This window comes from Mastigoproctus giganteus, chromosome 5 (assembly GCF_048544385.1).
Source record: "Mastigoproctus giganteus isolate SK-2022 chromosome 5, ASM4854438v1, whole genome shotgun sequence".
NCBI lineage: Eukaryota > Metazoa > Arthropoda > Arachnida > Uropygi > Thelyphonidae > Mastigoproctus > Mastigoproctus giganteus.
Window position 1 is genome coordinate 114,275,308 of NC_143579.1, and position 22,156 is coordinate 114,297,463.

Here is a 22,156-nt window from a genome sequence, read left to right on the forward strand (position 1 = left end):
TGATAGGCAAATTTAGCTATATGGAATGACTAGCTGCACGAGGGCAGTTATATATCATGTCTCCTCTTGAAACTAATGATGAAAGAAATAACATTCAAAAGAATTATTTTTAAAAAAAGCTGGGAGTGGAATGTAGCAATTTTATTAAATAAAAGTTTAAGAAAAAAACATAAATGTGCAATAAAAAATTCATTATCAGGAAATAATAAAAAGAGATATTTGACATGGGAATGGATTTTCAATGCACAACTTTGTAATTTGAGCCAATGATCAAAGATATATATCAAAGATCAGTTACCAGTAATATTCAACAATATTGTATAGCTGCTGCTATTATTTTAAAAATTAAAGGTAAATATCTAACTAATAACTATGGGAGATTCCAATAATTTTAATCTTATGACAAACAGCAGACACAAATAATTTACAACGTTCTTTGTACAAGAGACTGCAGTGTAGTTTCGAAAGAGAACCAACATACACTCTAAATGTTATTCACAAACTCAATGTTGTGCTTTCTCTTGCCACAATCAAGCTTGTAACCTACTATGTATATAAAGTGCTTAGCATCATAATACACAGCCATTTCTGAATAAACAGAAAATTTTTAAGGTGGCATCATTTTAGGTTATATCTCATATTGTGAATACCTTCACAATGAGTTGCCATGATATTGCACTACTTCGAATAAGTAACGCTTCACCTAAGGAGAAGACTAATGTTACTTATTCTCAGATAGGTACCACCACCCAGACTGCACCGTTTCAGGGCTATTTGTATATGTGTGGGATAATAGCTCTACTATCCACTTGTCCCTATTAGACTTAGAAAGCAAAAAAGGTAGAGGGAAAGTAATAGTAGGAGTGGAAGAGGAAAAAGAAACATGTAGAAGAATGAAAGGGACTAACTCCTTCAACTCACACCACTCAAAAACTCATAAACTCCTCAAATAGGTAACGCTTCCCCAGTAGAGAAGACTGTTGTTACCCATTCTCGGAAACTCCGTGAACACCAGGCTCCCCAGACCGTTTCAGGGCTATTTGGCCCTTCTTCAGTGAGTGGGTAGGTACCCAAGTGATGCAATAATGGCAAAAACAGTTATGAAGTATAACTCCACAATATGAGAGATGCCTGATGGTGTATGATGTATTTAGACTAAGGCGCATTTAGGGCTAGAGCCTCAAGCTGCGAACAAATTTAGACTATGTATATAAAGTGCTTAGCATCATAATACACAGCCATTTCTGAATAAACAGAAAATTTTTAAGGTGGCATCGTTTTAGGTTATATCTCATATTGTGAATACCTTCACAACGAGTTGCCATGATATTGCACTACTTTGAATAAGTGAAGCGTTACTTATTCGAAGTAGTGCAATATCATGGCAACTCGTTGTGAAGGTATTCACAATATGAGATATAACCTAAAACGATGCCACCTTAAAAATTTTCTGTTTATTCAGAAATGGCTGTGTATTATGATGCTAAGCACTTTATATACATAGTCTAAATTTGTTCGCAGCTTGAGGCTCTAGCCCTAAATGCGCCTTAGCTTGTAACCTACATAATAAATTAGAACAAACATTCTTTAGAATAATGACATTCATTTCAGTACATGCATTAAATATAATTCATTTGAGAACTTTTGTTTTAACAAACCGCAAATGAAAAAGTCTAAAAGTGGGGAGATCGAGAAAATATGGTGGCCAAGAGATCACCCCCATATCCTATATGCTGGCCTTTAAATATGTGTCATACACACTGTTATATTATACTAGTACAATTTTGCATGAAGGGGAACCATTGTGCTGGAACCAAAGATGTTATTGGACTTTACTGTTTAAGGAACTTTTAACCAGTCAAATACATTAATACAGAGTAATTCATAATATTTCACCCTAGTCAGAGTGCTCTCAAACAAAATTAGGCCGCAACTTCATCTCCCCATATGACACACTGACAAACCATCTCACGCGATGGCGAATAATGCTATGGCCGAAAATGCCATGTGTTAGAAAGCGGTGGCTAGTTCTTCTGCTGGAACGCTGCTCATTCTTTCCAATTATCTAGAGTTGTAAAATTCTTGATATATTTTTTAAAGGTGTGCCAGTCTGCTCTCTTGGTGTTGAATCTACTAGCTTCGTATTGAGACCACTGTCTGATATTGGTGGTAAGTCTGACTGGGAAGGTGATTGAGTTGTGATTGCTGGTAGTCCAGGAGGCACGTATCTGCCAGTTTTCAATGCAGTTGCAGAGTTTGTTATTAGTGAGCATTACGTCTATGTATGAACTTCCAAGAGGGGTCACGCTTCTATAGATTCTGCCCAGGGTGGCCGGGAATATAGTGAATTTGCAGGTGACTTCCTCTAGAAGTTGGACATTCTAACTGCTAATTCACAAAGTGTAATTTGCTTGTCTCCATCGTTTGTGATTTGCTCAGAAGTTGAGGTGGAAGGCTGACTAAGTCTTGGGCCATCGGCAACAGACTCATGGGCTTCAATGAATTGCTTGTGTCATTTAAATATGGCCATTCTACCAAGACACTCATCAATCTCTTGAACTGTTTCTGATGCATTTAAGCCCTATATGACATAATAACAAATCATATATTGCTGATCAATCTGTATGTCTGACATGATAATTGCTTCAAAATGACCATCAGTGACATGTAGCTAAAAAAATTCTCTTCACGCAACAAGTCTGCTCAGTAGCGATCAGGGAGAGAGAGTGCCTCTAGTGGCAGTTATGGAGAGTTCGTGCGGTAAACATAAAATCTTGCACCAGTTCACGAGTTAAATGATCACCCCTCATATATAAGAAAAAGTGTAGTGGTGCAAAGCAAGTTAAAGCCAAGTAAAATAAACATAAGTAGAAAGAGAACGAAATAATGGAAGGAAGCTTTACTGGATTGAAAGATGAGAATAAAGTAAATATACTAAAATTATAATACACCAAAAGATGAGAGGGATATAGAAGTATTTAAAAAATAAAAAAAACATTGGGACATGGAAAACGAAAGTATTGTAGCCATGTGAATAAATCCAATTTCTAAAAAAGAGCATAGTAGAGTAAATACCTTATATTTCCGAGTACTGAAAAACAATTTGTTAGAAAGCGGGAAAACATTCAGAAGAGTTATATAATAATGGCAGATGACATTTGATGCAAAGCAGCAGTAAAGAAACTGGCAAATCTGATTTATAAATTTGCAAATTCATAAATGAGAACTAGACGAATAAAACGATATAGTGAGTGACCTCTATAATAGTTTTTAGTCCATTACGTATGTAATGAACGATAAGTGGAGCTCTCTGAAAGGAAAAAGAAAAGATTCACTTGAATTATGGCACCACGAAAGAAAAACAGATTTAATCGACAAGAAAGTAAGAAGATAAAGATGATTAAAGACTGAGCGAAAATGGTTGCAGAAAATTCCAGATTGTAAATTCGGAGAAAATTCAAGAGATAAAGTACGAAAGGCATTGTAGTCCACAAATGTTACAGTCCTGGAAATATCGAACGGTAACAGAACTGTAAAAGCTGTTGAAGATATATGAAATGAATAAAATGTCCAAATAACTATATTTTCTTGAAGTGAAATGTAAATGTAACTCTAAATGAATTACAATATAACTGAAAATAATTCATATTGTCTGGTGTGGTATAAAAGGTTCCAAGAGTAACGGAGATGGAAGATAACAATCAAGTAATCACTGTATCCCAAAAAGTTTGATAAGTGAAGTCGTAAAAACCAAAAGAATTAAAATAACAGTGATAGCTAGATCATATCTGCCATAGGCAGCGCCTCCGTAGCCAGGTGGGCAGGAGCAGCAGTGCATAGCACATGCTTCGTAATTAGACCGGGGTTCGAGCCCGTGACCACCAAATATGGAGGATGCGGAAAGGTCAGGGAATGACCACAGCATATCCCCAGAGCAATATGGCCTTAGTTGCTAATGCTCCTAAAAACCAAATAACAAACATAACTGCCATAGGCTTCTGTGTCACTTGATACTTTATATACATCCCATAAATTTTTCTTCTCTCTCACGAGCCTCATTAGTTCATCTGACATCTATTAAGCTTAAACTTTGAACAGCATTTCTTAGCTGGAATGAAAAGCCTAGTAGCCTCCAAAATTAAGTCATTGAAGGCTTCCCATATAGAATTCAACATTGGTAACATCATCAGTTGATCCCGCTGTACAGAATTTAAAAACTGTCTGAGACCCCTGTAGTCGCTTTTACAGAAGCAATAGCCCTTCCATTTAGCCTTGATGGTAGTTACATCTTTAAGTAATTCCCACATCAGTACATTGTGATCACTGTCACTCAGTGGTTCCTTTATCTGTAAATTCTTAATGCATGAATAATCACTGCTGATAACCAGATCGAGAGTATTACTCCCTCTGGTTGTCTCTCAAACATGTTGCTGTAGAAAACAGTCATCCACAAAAGCCTTGCTAGTAAGTGAGTGACCAACCCACAAGTTCCAATTGATATCTGGAAAGTTAAAATCCCCCATTATAAGGCATTCTGATTTACTGGCCCACTCTATTTCTCTGCACAATTGCTCATTATACTCATCAGATTCATTAGGCCTATAACACACACCTCTCATTTTTCCTTTACCAGTGCTTGTAACCCCAAACAGACTCAACATTCCATTTTCCACCAACATCAATTGAATGCACTTCCTTTGATTTTATGTGTTTCTTAATTAAAAGCATAACCCCTTCTCCCAACCTGTTTCGCTTATAAAGTAGGACTGATCATGTGGGACTGAGTCAAAGCCTTTGCTGAAATCCAAATAAACAATGTTGAAATTAGTCCATAAATCCATCTCTTGAGTGACCCTATCAAAATAGCTAACCAGATTAGTTAAACATGATTTTCCATTTACAAAACCATGCTGAGTATCGTTCAGAATTCCATTTCTATCTAAATGATCCTGAACTCTATCCCTTGATCATTGCCTCCATGATTTTCCATACTACTGAAGTTAGACTGACCAGCTGGTAAATTCCCACTTCACCTTTAGAACTGCCCTTTTGTATTGGAGATACATTGGAACTTTTCCAATCCAATGGAATCACTCCCGTGACCAGTGATGTTCTCATAATTAGCCTGAATGGTTCAATGCACTCACTTGCAGCCTTGTTTAAGATAATAAGGTATGTGCCATCAACCCAGGAGCCTCACTGGCCTGTAGGCTCGAAAGTTTTCTCATTAATTAGATAAATTTCAACTTCACTCACATAATTTCTCTTTGACATAAAGGGTTATTTACATATAAAATTGCCTAGAGTGGCTTTAAAGCGATGGTTAGACCTAATTTGGAATATTGTATTCAGGTTTGGAGACCACACCTAAAAATAGATATGGTCTGGAGAGGGTTCAAAGAATGACAAGTTCAGTGATGAGTGCAACTTGATGGATTGCAAAATTTGACAACTCGACTTCTCAGGGATCTGATTGAGATGTATAAGGCATTGAAGGGTTTGTTCTCCCCATAGGTGAGATAAGAACCAAGGCACATAAATATAAAATTTTAGGGAATAACAGCAGACTGGACCTCATGAAGTTCACCTATGGCAAGTGGGTTATTGTTGAATCAGTTGCTTCCCAATGTGTAGAGGCAGAGAGTTGGTTAATTGAAAGCAGAATTGGATGGTTACCTTGTGGGAATGGTAATAGTATGAATATTCTGTTTTATTTTATTTTTATTATATTTTTGGCTGATCAGAAAAAAAATCTGCTTTACTGACACACACAAGCAGAGTGGCATAAAAATTTGGCCTTACTAATATACAGTACCAGGCCAGGCTGGCACTGTCCTTGATACTTGTTACTTGCACCAGCAATACTGCATTGAGTTGCTTGGGTTATGCTGTTGACCCATTCTTGCTGGGTTGCATGCACATTATTTATCCCTCAGTATCTATCTACCTGTTTTATATTGTGTGATATGTGTTTGTGATGACACTTTCCAACAGAGCAATAGGTTCTTTGTATTATGGAGATGCTTAATAAATGTGGGTATAACTTAGATGCTCAGATTGAGTAATGGGCCTAGTTAAAATAGTTAACTGCAGGACATTTCTTTTGATGTAAGTTTTCTCTCCATACAAGTCTGTATGATAGTATTACAACATATCTTTCATTGTATATAAATTATAATTTATATTTTCTGTAATCTTGAAAATATATTTTAAAAATTAATGAATGTAGCCTTTTTGTTTAGCACCTTTGTGTATGAGATTTCAAGACATTGAGTATGAAGTTATTAAAGCAATCATGTTCAGTCTTGCTGCACAGTGGATGTTTTTTTTTTAAACATTTATTGGTAAATTAATAAGAGGAGTTTACCTCAATATAGTACGTGGAACACTTCCGTATGATACCCTCCAGAAATTAAAACGGAAAAAACAAAAAAATCGAAAACTTACCGGTACATTAAAGTAAAATATAAATAAATAATCAATTTAACACAATTCAAAATCAATTTAAAACAATTAAAATTCAAATTAACGCAATTAAAAGAATCTAACGAAAATATTCAAAACGATTTTCCTTCCTTAGGAAAATCGTTTTGAATATTTAAGAGGAAGGAAAATCGTTTTGAATATTTTCGTTAGGTTCTTTTAATTGCGTTAATTTTAATTTTAATTGTTTTAATTAACGCAATTAAAAGTTTAATTGTTTTAATTAACGCAATTAAATTGTTTTAATTAACGCAATTCAAATTAACGCAATTAAAAGAATCTAACGAAAATATTCAAAACGATTTTCCTTCCTTAGGAAAATCATTTTGAATATTTAAGAGGAAGGAAAATCGTTTTGAATATTTTCGTTAGGTTCTTTTAATTGCGTTAATTTGAATTTTAATTGTTTTAAATTGATTTTGAATTGTGTTAAATTGATTATTTATTTATATTTTACTTTAATGTAACGGTAAGTTTTCGATTTTTTCGTTTTTTCCGTTTTAATTTCTGGAGGGTATCATACGGAAGTGTTCCACGTACTATATTGAGGTAAACTCCTCTTATTAATTTACTAATATTGTTTTCAACGTAGAACATATTGAGTATTACAGCTCTGATTCATACTATTTAAACATTTATATAAAAATATTTATTTCTGTCTATTATAATTTAAAATAGAGCAAAAATTATGGAGCACATTTAAAATTTTAATCAAAAAACAATGGCTGACAATATGTGCCATGTGGGTTGTTGTTATTTGGTTTTTAGGAGCATTGGCGACTAGGGCCATACTGCTCCGGGGATGTGCGGTGGTCAGTCCCTGACCTTTCTGCATCCTCTAGTGTTTGGTGGTCATGGGCTCGAGCCCCGGTCTGGTCAAGAGGCGTGTGCTGCGCACTGCTGCTCCTGACCACCTGGCTACGAAGGTGCCCGTGCCATGTGGGCTGCTCTTCTACAATTTTTGGAGTGTCAAGGGGTTGTATAGAAAAGGTCCTGTCAATTTGTTTTCCCTGGGGACTTTTTTATATATATTGTACTAGGTGGTCCCAGCAGACATTTAGCAGCCTCTCCATTAATTTAAAATATTGTACAGATAGAGATTTAGTATTTTAATGACCGACCCGATGGAATACTGTTTTGCATTAGCAACATCCCCTTGTGTAGGAATGGACTGGTCTCTGATGTTGATGAAGTCTGACATGAACAGCTGATATAAGAAATTTAGTTTGCATACATGGCATTTGGTGTTTGTGTATGCAAAAAAGAATGGCTCAGCATTGAGATCCTTCCAACATGAATGATTTTGGGGACGATGTGCAGGCGCCAGTATCTCTATAATAGTCAGTGTGGTTAAGTGCTCCTATTCTGTGGTTTAACGAGTCTACTCTGGCTCAGCAACAGTTGAACAACTAGCCAAAGGTCACACATGGGACAGCCATGTGTAGTCGATGCCTGGTGTGAGCTTCATATGCCTCATCTTGTAACATAGCACATGTAGGATTAGCAAGACCAATACCCACATGGACTACGTGCTGGAGCTTAGCCCGTATAGGGCATGGCAGTTGACGGCCATCACGGGTACCCATGCTCACTGTATGAGACAAACTGCTGCTTGTGTGGGCATGTGAGCACCAATGACATGTGGGAATGTGTTACTTGTTTTGATAAATCACATTTCCAACTCATGCTAATGGTTGTATCCACATATGAAGAAAGCAGCACAAGGCCACGGCACCAGGATGCACAATTAGTGTTCGGCAGTCTGGAGACGGTGTTATGGTTTGGGGACTTTTTTTGCAGCATGCCCTGGGTCTTCCGATCACTGGCATCTATCAACGAGATGATGTGCTATATGCACAATGTTTTCAGGAACATGTAATGAATTCTCTGCCCTCATATGGCCATCCAGCTCACCTGATTTCAACCCAATCAAGCATGTTTGAGATCTACTGGAAAAGGACATTTGACACATTGTGCAATGCAAGGGCAGCACTACTACAGGACACCCTGTGGACTCCATGCCAAGATGTGTATGGGCTGTATTACAAGCAAAAGGTGGCCCCATCAGGTATTAGATAGGTGTTACTAATGCAAAGCAGACTTGGTGTAAGTGGGAAAAAAAATTTTCCTCATACAGAGTTTTCTCCATATAGAACTCTTAGTCAATTTGCATTTGTGCAATTAGGAATTGTTCTATGGTATAAAAAATATTGTGAAACTTTATTTTTGTGCGAGATCTCTCAAGCATGGGCAGGGATTGGCCAAACGTTTGTGTATGTGTGTATATATTCATGTATTTTACGTCTCTGTACACATTGTTTTTTTTTTTTTTTTTTTTTTTTTTTTGGTAGTTGTTGGCGCATAGGCTTCTGTGGCCATAATGCACCTCCCAAGGTTTTTGCAGTACTTTGATCCAAGCCCGAGGCGGGAATCGAAATTGAACCCACGACCTTTGGGTTGCCAGGCAGGCACTTTACCCACCCGGCTAGCCCGATCGGCTGTACACATTGTGCCTACCATGTAATGTACAAGTCATACATGAAAAATGGATGTTTTTTTATTTGTCTTTGTTAAGGTTCTTTGTTCCAGCAGTTGCCTCTTTTGCGTTACTTACACCAAGCATATTTTGATTGATATAATAGATATTTTGACTGTAATATGCCATTGAAAAATGATCTCTGTGTTTGTAGTAGATTTGCCACTTTCCTCCTTTTTGGAAAAGTTCAGCTTTTAATTTTGTAGTAGTGATGGAGGAATGTTTTGAACTTTTGAAAGTTTTTAAAATATATTTTTTTCATCCAGGAGACATTTTGTTAGTATATTTTTAGTTGTGAGTGAAGCATCATTAACTAGTATTAGTATTAGTAATGGCCATGTGGTGCAAGGAAGCCTAAGGCTTATGCTGCACCAGCAAAAGAAAAAAAAAAAAAGAGAAAAGTAATAATAATAAAAAAATTAAATAAACTTAATAAATTACAAAATAAAAGGAAATAGACAACCCATGCATTTCCCTCCTCCCATAGGTAACTATCCAGCTGACTTTTGAATTTCCCCAAACTGTCAGCCTCTACAACCCATGTAGGTAACTCATTCCAATAATTTATAACTCATTGGTTAAAATAAAACTTCTTGCAATCCAGTCTAAACATTTCCCTCATAACTTGAATTTATGGCCCCTAGTTCTAGAATCATTTATAACTGAAAATTTTGGCCTCATTCATTTTACTTTTGCCTCTCAGAGTTTTAAACACCTCAATCAAATCTCCTCTAAGGTGCCTAGTTTCCAAGCTCTGAAACCCACATATTCAATGTCTTTCCTCATTGGATGAACTTTTGCCAATCTCACCAGGCAAGTTACCCATCTTTGGATCCTTTCAAGAAGCTGTCTTTTTTTAGGTATGGTCTCAATACTTGAATACAGTATTCCAAGTGTGGTCTAACAATAGCCTTATATAGTGGGATTATGATGTCCTTGTCTCTACTAGTAAATGTTCGATAAATCATTGATAGGACACCATGGGCCTTCCTTGCAACCTGTCTATAATGCTCGGAGAACTTCATGTCTGACTGTAGCTTAACTCCCAAGTCCTTTCTTCCACTACTGACTTTAGTTCAATTCCATCAAGTGTATTAAGTTGTTTTGGGGTTACTGTTCCCCAGGTGTAAGACCTTGCACTTTGCTGGATTAAAACATAGCTGCCACTTTTCTGACCATACCTGAAGTCTATCTAGGTCACTCTAGAAGGAGCTCTGCTTGGTAGTGGTTATTAACTACAGCTATACCCCGCATAGCACTGTTAATCGGGACCGAAACTGTTATGTGAAACTGTGCTGTTGGAGGTATAATTATAATGGGTTTCAATTGAATGTGTACCACAGAAACTGTCTATAGAAAATTATAAATCTATAAACAATTTGTGCTTATAGCCAATTAAATGGATTTGAAATAAAAAAATATTGCAAAAATTTTAATTAACAAAAAGGTAATATCATGAGAGATGAAAAAAAACCTTTATTGTTTATTTAGGTATTTCAATAACAAAATCAGGTGAAGTCGTCTCTTCTTTTTCTTGGCGTACAATCTTTGTAACATCAAATCCCACCTTGTAAAATTTTCCATATCTTGATGCTACGATCAACATTCAGGTCTCCATTTATAATTGCCTTGCAGGCCATGTCAACCCCCCCCCCCCCCGTAAAACTTTCTCCAATTCTTCAGTTGAAAATTCTTTCGGTGCCACTACAGAATTGTTTTCTTCTTCTTCATATGCAGTTTGCTCATCAATTTCAAGGAGAGTTGCAACATCTGAGTCATTTGCATGTGAGTCAGTGCAGTCATGTACATTGGCAGTGTTGAAAGTTTCGAATCCCAAGACTTTTCCGATCTTCGCAATGTCTTTGGCAATTGTCTGAACTTGCGATTCAAAACTAGTGAAATCATTTGACAGATGGGGCAAAGCTGCTAAACAGAATGAATGTTGTTGGCAGTGATTTCTAGCCAAATATATTTTCGATCGTATTTAAAGGGGTAAAAAATAAATTGTGAAATGAAAAGTTTGAAAAGCTATGACGTTGTCTCATCAGGATGGAATTAATAATACTGATCGCTGTTGTACGTTGCCGGTTACTGCCTGAGGGGAGCTATTGGCACATGTGCATGTGAGACAATACAGTTGGCACCGCAGCATATATATATACACACATACCTAAGATATGACAATGCAGTATATATGTAGAGTACGTGTCTAGGCGGTTGAATGAGTTTTAATATGCACAGTAAATGTTCGACTTAAACTTAATTGAATACTGTGTTATAGTGAAAACCGTGCTGTTTGAATCCGTGCTAAGCGAGGTATTGCTGTACTGATCCCTGGAGAACCCCACTTCTTACATTAACCCAATCTGAGGAATAACCATTTATCACAATCCTCTGGCCTGAGGCCATCCTGGTATCCATTTAAGGATTTTTCCCTGTGATTTCAACCTGTTCCAGCTTATAAAGTAACTGCTCATGTGGGACTGAGTCAAATGCTTTACTGAATTCTAAATAAACAATTTTGAAATTATTCCTTAAATCCAGCTCACGAGTAACCCTGTCAAAATAGCAAACCAGATTTTTTAAACATGATTTTCCCTTTACAAAACCATGCTGTGTATCCTTCTGAATTCCATTTCTATCGAAATGATCCTGAATTCCACCCTTGATCATTGCCTCCATGATTTTCTCTACTACTGAAGTTAGACTGACCAGTCAATTTCCCACTACACTCTTAGCTGCCTTTATGTATTGGAGATACATTGGCACTTTTCCAATCCAACAGAATCTCTCCTGAGTCCAGCAATGCTCTCGTAATTAGCCTGAAGGGTTCAATGCACTCACTTGCCGCCTCCCTTAAAATTATAGGGTATATGCCATCAAACCCAGGAACATTACCTGCCTGTAGGCTCGAAAGTTTTTTCATTAAATAATCATGAAATTTCAATATCATTAATTACATGTTTTTCAACTTCACTCCCATAATTACTCATTGACATAGTTTTTTTCTTATGTAAATATCAATACCAAATAACTGTTGAGTTCATCGGCAACATCTGCTGGGGTATCTAATACTACTGCACTTCCATTACATAAGGGTCCGATCTTGTTTATCCTTCTCTTCTTTGTATTTATATTCGTGAAGAATTCCTTAACCCCACTCTTTGCTCTCTTTGTCAACGATTTCTCATAATCTGCCTTTGCCACACTAATCTTTACTGTGGCACTATTACAGATCAATTTGTTGCTGTTATAGGCTTCAGTACTTTTTATTGGGTGCCTCCGTAGTCGGGTGGGCAGGAGCAGTGGTGTGTGCACGCTTCTTGATTGGACTGGGGTTCGGGCCCATGACCGCCGGGTGCGGAGGATGCGGAGGGGTCAGGGAGTGACCACTGCGTGTCCCGGAGCGGTGTGGCCTTGGTTGCTGATGCTCCTAAAAACCAAATAACAAACAAACAAACTTTTTATTGCTCTGTAACTTTTCCATGCTGTCTTTTTCTACTCAAGTAATCTGGCAACTCTATTATTCATCCAACTTGGAATCCCCCTCGTGGAGTATTTTTTTTTTTTTTTTTTTAAATGGTATATACTCATTCAAGACTTCTGTAATTAATGTTTTAAAGGTATACCATAATTGAATTGTATTTGCTGTCTGTGAGATATCTGCCCAGTTAATAGAGGCCATGTAGCACCTTACGTCATCATAATTTCCTTTCCTGAAATTATAACTCGTGCCTTTGCCTTTAACTACTGCTACCTCTCTCTCTCTCTCTTCATTGTCCACCATAGAAATCTTTGATCATATCCTGCTACTGGTTGCTGTACTGTCAGTCGTATTATAACATCTGGTTCATGAGTGATGGCCAGACTTGACACTATCCAATCAGTTCAGCACATATTAATAGACTATCCTACATACACAAATGAATGCAAGCAAACGCTCAAAGATATTTATAGGACACATCACACCATTACTCCAGGGGCTCACATCTGGTGAGTATGGGCTTGGCACACCCAGGGTCCTAAGCTGGATATCATCATTCTTCTCTTTCTTGGTGATTCCCTTCTACTTCTGATTTTCTCTCTCTCTCTCTCAGGGTAATTCAGAATTTTTTTTTTTTTTGGCTGGTGCTGGTGCAGCATAAGCCTCAGGCTTCCTTGTACCTTATGGCTAATAATAATAATAATAATAATAATAATAATAGCCAACAACTTCAAAACGAAGAAAATAACTGATATATGAAAAATGAAAACCCCCCGCTATTTTCAAAAATCGAAGCAATAATCCCAAAGATACAAGGAAACTGTCTACACAAGAACAGGTAGAAATTTATGCTATATAAAAATGAAGAAACAAAACTTAGGGAGTAAGGAGACAATCAATGATTATCTTTAACCCATTCCTTTTACTGTTAATATACACTGAGTGATCACTGAATTATGAGCACCCCTATGAAAACTGAATGCGACCCGTTGACCAGTGTGAGGTATGAGAGTGTGGAGTTAGTTGACCTAAGTAGCATAGATAAGGAGTCAGTGGTTCAAGTAGGTGATAAAATTCCGAGCATGAAAGGAAGGATTTATCAGACTTTGATAAAGAACAGTTTGTGGGTGCTCGACAAGCTGGTGCCTCGATTTCCCAAACGGCTGAACTGGTGGGGTGTTCGAGAACCACTGTAGTTAAAGTGTACCAGGACTGGCATCAAAATGGTCGAACAACGACTCGACGGCAAAACTGTAAAGGTAAGGCAAAGGTTGATGCTAGAGGTGAGTGCTGGGTCCGACAACTTGTGCAGGTGAACAGGCACAGCAATTTTCAAGAGTTGACTATCCAATACAACATGGGCCAACCCAAATCAATATCTGGCATGACTATGTGTCGCACGCTTGCACATATGGGCTATACCAGAAGACGACCCTTATGGTATTCTCTCCTAACCAAGGTTCATCGGCTTAAAAGACTCGCCTGGTGCAAAGAGCATGCAAGTTGGACGTTAGAAGACTGGAAGAAGGTGTGCTGGTCGGATGAGTCACATTATTTACTCCACACCATGGATAGTTGTGTATGGATTTGGCATCAACAACATGAGGCTCTTGATCCATCATGCATGTTATCAAAAGTGCTGGGTGGTGGAGGGGGTTGTATGGTGTGGGGCATGTTTCACTGGCAGGAACTTGGACTGCTGGTGCATGTGGGACACCGTATCAGTGGTTTCCGCTATCGTCAACTGCTTACTGACTGTGTATACCCCGCTATGTTATACTTTTTACTGAATGGCGATGGTGTCTTCCAAGATGACAATGCGCTGAGCCATCAGGCACAGTTTCAGAAACACAGTTCTGACTTCCAACATACCTCTGAACTCCCCCGATATCAATCCCATGGAGCACTTGTGGGACACTGTGGAAAGTCATATCAGGCATCTGGATACACCAATCACCTCCACACCTGCACTGCTGACTGCATTACATACAGCTTGGTTGGCCATACCTCCCAAATGCTTCTGATATCTTGTTGAATCAATGCCACATCGGATAGCTACTGTACTGAGGGTAAAAGGAGGACCTACAAAGTATTAGGTAGGTGGTCATAATTCAGTGATCACTCAGTGTAAGTAAAGAAGCCTTTGCTGCTTTTCTTGGTATTCTTTGCCAGAGACTTCCCATAATCTCCCTTGGCTTGACTAACCTCCTTTGTATTTATTGGTAAAAAAAACCTAGTAGCTTCTATGAAATGAAATTCAACATACGAATGAATCCCCAGTTTACAAAGGTAGTAGCTTCTATGAAATGAAACTGGACTTATGAATGAATCCACAGTTCGCAAAGGGTGGGGGAAGTATGACATAAGAAATTACCGACTTGTTAGCTTGACTTCAGTTCTGGGAAAATAGTGGAGTCACTGATAAAGGAAGTCATGCAGTACCATGAAGACAGGAATACAATTATACTGCAGCCACAGCATGCATTTGTTAAGAGATGATCTTGTGTCATCAATCTGATTGGATACTATTATCAATAACAAAGGAAATGGATGCAAAAATAATTTTGACATCATATTAGCATTACCATTAGTAGAGGCATTTGATGCAAGAAAGCAAGCTTATGCAGCATCAGCCAAAAAAAAAAAAAAAAAACACTTCCACTTCACCCCTCTGTTCGTTCGAAATACCTGTCCAGCTGAGCCTTAAACTTATTTAGGCTATCAACTTCCACGATAAGCGATGGATGTCTGTTCCACCAACCACCCGCTGGCTAAAGGCAAATTTCCGCACATTTATTCTACATCTGTCTTTCCTCAATTTGAATTTATGCCCTCTCAGGTGATTATTCTGAGCAAGAGGAAGAATCCCATCAGCATTGAGCATGCACAAACCATTCAAAGCTTTATACACCTCTATCAGATCACCTCGCTGGTGCCTAGTCTCCAGACACTGTAATTTGCAAAACTTAAGCCTTTCTTCGTAAGAGCACCCCTTTGTTCCATTCACTAATCTTGTTGCCCTTCTCTGTACTCATTCCAGCAGCTCTACATCCTTCTTGAAATGAGGCCTCCAGACCTGTATAGAGTACTCTAGATGTGGCCTGACTATTGCCTTATAAAAGGGAATAATCACCTCCTTATCCCTGCTAGAAAAATTCCTATATATCATTGACAATACACCATGAGCTACTCTTGCAGCCCATCTGCACTGCTCAGAGAACTTTATGTCTGCCTGCACAACCACCCCAGGTCCCTTTCATTCTCTACCACTGTCAGTATAGTACCACAGAGTTGATACGTTGCTCTGAGGTTGCTGTTTCCCATATGTAGGACTTTACATTTGTCAATGTTAAACTTCATTTGCCACCTCTCAGCCCATCTGCTCAACCTTTTCAGATCATGTTGCAGCAGCATAGTGTCAGTAGTGTCCTTGACAACCCTGCCAACCTTCGTATCGTCTGCAAACTTGGACATTAAGCTTGATATGCCATCATCAATATCATTTATAAATACAGAAAATAATAATGGACCCAACACTGAACACTGAGGGACTCCACTAATAACATTAGTCCACGATGAGCAGTGTCCATTGATTACCACTCTCTGTCTTCTTCCCCTCAACCACCCCTTTATCCATAGCAGCAATTTGCCTCCAATGCCACACTGCTCCAATTTGTGCAACAGTATCAAAAGCCTTTCTAAGATCCAAGTACAGTAATACCCCGAAGTTACGCGATAGGCGGGTCCGATGAAAATCGCGTAAGTCGAATTCGCGTAAGTCGGGGTACAACTTTGCATATAAATACATATACGTTTTGCTTAATTGGGACCAAGGACTAACAAAAACACTAGTTTAGAAGAAAAATATTAATAAAATTGCAGTTCTTTATACATATTAATACAAAATATGTATTAAAAAAACAAATGACTTACGTTAAAAAGTTATTTCGATGTCGATGGCTTCATAAAATCTAACAAATTCGTCTGACGACACAGCGCGTTATTTTTTTCACGAAGAAATTCTGCGTAGCAAGCTAATAATTTTTTTATTCCTTGCTTTGTAGCTATAACGCGTTCTTCGTTGGAGTCTATGTTTTCTAAAAATTTTAAGCCCTTTACAATTGAGCCCTTTTCAATTTTCAACCTGTCGAGTTTGCAATTGTCATGTGCTTTTCGCCGTTGCTTCATTTAGGCCTGTAGCACGTGCAATATCACATGGTCTTTCATTTCGCTCAAAGCGTTTCACAATTTCATATTTTTTCTCTATCGACAGAGGCGGACTGGCCATAAGCCTTACTGGGGAAACCCCGGTGGGCCAGTGTGATTTTGGCCATAAACCATAGTATGAGGCCACTATAAATTTTCCCGGGTAAGAATTTTTGACCCAGTCCGCCTCTGTTTATCGATAATTGCTTTTCTTTTTCTCTCAGAATCTGCAGTCTTCACCAGGACGCTTCCTTTTCACACCTTTTAATTAAGTATTTTACTAATTTTTAGGGAATAAAGTGCAATTACAAAACGAGGAGGCACGCTTGATACGCATAAACAAAGCTGCGCGCATGTAGCAACTGAATAAACAACACCATAAAGGCAGAGATACACTATTAACACCTCACATTTCTAGGGGTTACTACCATAAAACAATAAAAATCCAGTTGCGTTTCTGCTAGTGAAATCTGTTATAAACTGGTAGTAAACTCGATCTAATTGCATTTGTGATTATACCGATAGCTGGAATTGTGTTGGTTTTTACGTTATTATGGTGAAATGTGTTTCCCCTTCACTGATATAAAAAACATAAAAGCAGCAAAGTTGAATTTTGTTCATCTTTCGCTCTCATTCTCCGCCGTCGCACCGTATATCGATAACATATGAAAAACGACCTTGAAGATAGTGGGCGGCAGCGTTGCCAAACGAAAAAATCAAGAACCGCGTAACTCCGAGTTCGCGTAAGTCGGGGTAGCATAAGTCGGGGTATTACTGTATATAATATCAAAGTTATTCCCTGCATCCAGTTCTTTTGAGACTGCATCATAGTATCCAATCAAATTGGTCAGGCAAGACTTCGCCTTAACAAACCATGCTGTGTCTGAGCTACAACTGAAGTCTTGTCTAGATGATCCTGCAGTGCTTCTTTAATCAGTGCCTCCATTAATTTTCCTGGAACAGAAGTTAAACTAACAGGTCTATAATTACTTGTGTCGGCCTTTGATCCTCTGTGAATTAGGGTCATTTGCACATCTCCAGTCTGTGGGTACCTCCCCTGAGTCCAAGGAAGCTCTCATAATTATGGCTAAGGGTTTGCTTACTTCCTTTGCTGCCTCCTGTAATATAACTGGATAGATCCCATTCACCCCAGGTGCCTTTCTTGTGTTTATCTTCAACAATTTCTCCTCCAATTTACTCAGTTATTACAAGATTCTCTAGCTTACTGCCAGAGTTGAATACACTTCTGGCATTCCCCTCACTGAATAACTCCTCATGTGTGAATGTCAATGCAAAATATTCATTTAGTTTGTTAGCTACCTGAGCAGGATCATCAACAGTTGACCCATCGATATCAAGTGGACCAATCTGATTCATACCCTTCCTTCTAGAGTTTACATAAGTAAAGAACTCTTTGCTGTTTTTCTTTGCATCCCTTGCCAAATATTTCTCGTAATATGCCTTTGCCTGCCTAACCTCGTTTGTAACTTGGTTACAGATCAACTTGTATCTATCATAGGCTTCTGTGGCACGTGTTAATTTGTATGTATCCCATGCATTTTTCTTCTCTGACATATGTCTCATTAGTTCATCTGACATCCATTTAGGCCTAAACCTTGAACAATATTTCTTAGTTGGTATGTAAAGCCTAGAAGCTTCCAAGATAAGTTCTTTGAATGCTTCCCATTTTGAATTTGCTGTTGGTAACATCAACAGTTGGTCCCACTGTATAGAATTTAAATACTGTCTCAGTCCATCGTAGTCGCCTTTACAAAAGAAATAACCCTTCCCTTTACCCTTAATGGTACTTACCTCTTTGAGTAAATCCCACTTCAGCACATTGTGATCACTGCCACATAGTGGTTCATTTATCTGCAGATTCTTAATGCATGAAGAATCACTACTGATAATCAAATCAAGAGTAGTACTCCCTCTAGTTGCCTCTCGAACATGCTGATGTAGAAAACTATCATCCAATAAATCCACAAAAGCCTTGCTAGTGTGTGAGTCACCAGCCCCAAATTCCAGTCAATATCTGGGAAATTAAAATCCCGCATTATAAGACTCTGTGATTTACTGGCCCACTCTATTTCCCTGTATAGTTTCTTATTATACTCATCAGAGTCATTAGGCCTATAGCACAATCCTACTCTCAATTTTGATCTCGCAATGCTTATGTCACACCAAACTAACTCCTCGACACTGCACTGTCCAGCAATGTAGACTGGCTTCACTTCTTTGGATTTTATGTGTTTTTTAACTAATAGCATAACCCCTCCTGTCCTGTCTATCCTTTCTATACACATTGTACTCCCCAAATTCCAGTTCTGCATTCCTTATATCTGTGTGACACCACGTCTCTGATATCCCAACAATATCTGCCTTTGATGTTTTGAGCAATACCTCAAATTCATCAAATTTATTTACTAAACTCCTAGCATTGGTGTACACGCAAGTATACATGCACCTGTTTCTATTCTTAGCTACCCTAACACAACCCATGTGTTTACTTGTACCGCAATGACTTCCAGCAGTCTCTGAAATATCCTGCATCTTGTTTTTCAGGCTTCTGCTCATTCCAATAGAAGCAGTGCAAGAATCTCTTTCACCTCTGCCAGTGGCTACTGTTAATCCATTAGTCTTTGTCTCCCCCCAGGCTAGCAGTTTTCCGACCCACCTAACACTGCCTCGATAGCATCAGCAAATATTCTTGCACCCTTTCTATTTAAGTGTATCCCATCCCTGTAGAAGCAATCTCTCCTGTTAACAAGTACATTCCAGGCTGAAAAAAATTCTACCCCTTGAGCCTTGCACAATCTTTCCAGGGCCGAATTGATCGACAAGGCTCTCATCATATACTCCCTCCTATCGTGTCTGGGCAGTATTGCAGACACTTTCAAATTCAACCCTACTTCACGGCTTTTTTTCAACAGTGACCTGTACTTGTTAAGTAATTCCGCTGGTCTCCTACTCTTAATATCATTAGTGCCAATAAAAAAGAATATTACATAAAAAATAAACTTTCTAGAAAAAGTACACAAAAATCTCAGATTACATGAAAAAAAATTATTTCACAAATATTCAAAAAAAATTTATTCTAAAAATTACCAATTTACTGCTTTATTAATATTTGTTGTCGATCTTCTGCTTTGCTCAATAGCTGAGTGATGATTACAGAGGAATGGTTTGATGTAACAATCCGGATTAAATTGAAGCAATGGTTTTCCATTTAGATGTATGGTCATCATAATCTGCAATATGTTTAATTGTCGCAATATTATTCATTTCGCTGAAAGCTCACTCAGCTTCAGCACTGCTAATTGCAATGGTTTCAAAGATATTTCTGGCTTTTTTAATTGAAGAGGAAATTTCACTCGATTTTAAAGATAAACTGCCTTCGACAAAATCTCTAAAATCATTAATTTTTATTTCATATTTTATTAATAAACTTAAATTTCTTATTCGGTTTTCACCGTCTTGTAACCGAGACGAAAGTTCTTTCATATTCCACGATTTTGGTAGCATATGTTTAAAATTTCTTTCAATAGCATCGTTATTTTCTTTATTTAATTTAAAATCACCCTGTTGTATTAATAACTTATCCTTGAAGGATAAAACAATGCATTTAATAACTTGTCACAAGGTAATTTTTTTTTACTTTCGATTTTGATTCCTTCAAATTCTTTCATCTTCAACGTGCTCTCAATTTTAGCTTCATAATTTCCTTCAGAATTTTTCAAATTAGCAATAGCATTGATAGTTCGAATAATTAACTTATCTGCTTTTACCATAGTGATTCTGTAAAGCTTCTGAAAGGTAAGAGAGCCCTTAGAGGATGTTGATCATTAGTGCTAAATGGTTAAGAAATTCCAACTTTAAAAGTCGATTTAATAATCCTGGATTATTTAACTTCTGATTCAAAATGTTTGCACAAAGCAGGATAATTCCTCCAATCCACATACAAATTGGGTGGAAACGGTAGTTAATGAGGATAGTTAACAACTGATCTCTTATCATTGGTTCATCAGACATTTGAAAGTAGGGAGAAGGATGTCATTAATTTGTTATATAAGACAAAGGTGAAATAAGTTCAGGTTTAAAAGTAATGTCTAATAAAAAACAGAACTTCTAGAGAAGATTCAAAGATTGCTGTTGTTGTTGTTGTGGTTTTTAGGAGCATTAGCAACTAAGGCCATATTGCTCCGGGAATATGCGGTGGTCATTCCCTGACCTTTCCGCATTCTCCATATTTGGTGGTGACGGGCTCGAACCCCTGTCTAATCAAGAAGCGCACTGCTGCTCCTTCCCACCTGGCTACGGAGGCGCCTCAAAGATTGCCTAAGATTCAAATATTGCTAAGGAGCACTATATATGTTGTCCATAAAAGGAATGGCTTGGAGGGTAGTTGCAAAGATTAGCAACTAAAAATTTTAGTGGGTGGGGTGAGACATCTCATGAAGCATATATAGGGCTCCAAAAGGAATCAGTAAAATGAATAAAAGTGATACTTTCACACTGGGGGGGTATCACGAGAACTGGGGAAGGGGAAACCCATATACAGAATCTTTGGCAGTAACAGAGGATCTTGTAAATAACCAAATTAAATTACCTCCTTTGAATATTGATAGGGGGCAGTTTGGCAATATTCAAATTTATGTTAGAATAATATATATGATTGGTGTATTTTATTTTTACTTATTTATTGTTTACTTGCTGATGCAGATGAAGTTTGTAATACCAACAAATACAGATCATTGTAATACCAACAAATAACTAATACTGATTTTTATCTTAAAAAAAAAAAAAAAAAAATTTAAATTTGAACTATACTGTACTATAAAAAATTGATGTCTTCCAATTTACTTAAACATTTAGTTATACCATCGTGGATGCCAGACCCTTCCTTTCCTATCTGTCTATTATACAGTCGGATACCAGCAACAATTTGGGCAAGTTCTTCTAAGTGATCTCTCTTTTCATATTTGCTCATCAGTGTAAAGCTCGACATTTGAGAGAAAGGAAACACAGTCTCTGTAGCAACTGTGGGAGGAAGAAAACAGTATCACTAAGATCAGTAATATCTGCAAAGATTAGAAGAAAAATTTCTTCTAAATTTTTAAAGGTCTATTAACATATGGGATAGATATACACATATTTTATTTATTTTTAATAAAAGGTATGCATATCAGTGTGCTGTATTATTCATGCTACCAAATTCTATTTTTGTTCAAAAGAAAATAAAGAATATAAAATACATAAAAAAGTAAGATGCAACTGTTAATCAGCACAGTAGAGCAAAACTTTGTGATTAATTTTTGATTTTCCACATGATTTTACACTTGTATAAGAATAATATGTCACTCTCCCCTTTCAAATATGAGATTTTCAAATATATATACAGGGTGTTTCAATAAAAGGCATTGGGGTTATCTTGCTTATTTTCAGGT

The 22,156-nt window shown here is 37.5% G+C and overlaps 1 protein-coding gene across 7 annotated transcripts in view; it reads right to left on the minus strand.

Annotated features, from left to right (window-relative positions):
- The window catches only part of LOC150085649 (cilia- and flagella-associated protein 206), a 465,016-nt gene that overhangs the window by 266,879 nt on the left and 175,981 nt on the right, over positions 1-22,156 (minus strand). For all 7 annotated transcript variants that reach the window (XM_090373411.1, XM_090373412.1, XM_090373415.1 and 4 more), the window contains one exon: positions 21,591-21,749. In XM_090373411.1, the coding sequence (XP_090229537.1) occupies positions 21,591-21,749 (159 nt within the window). The remainder of the gene's footprint in view (positions 1-21,590; positions 21,750-22,156) is intronic.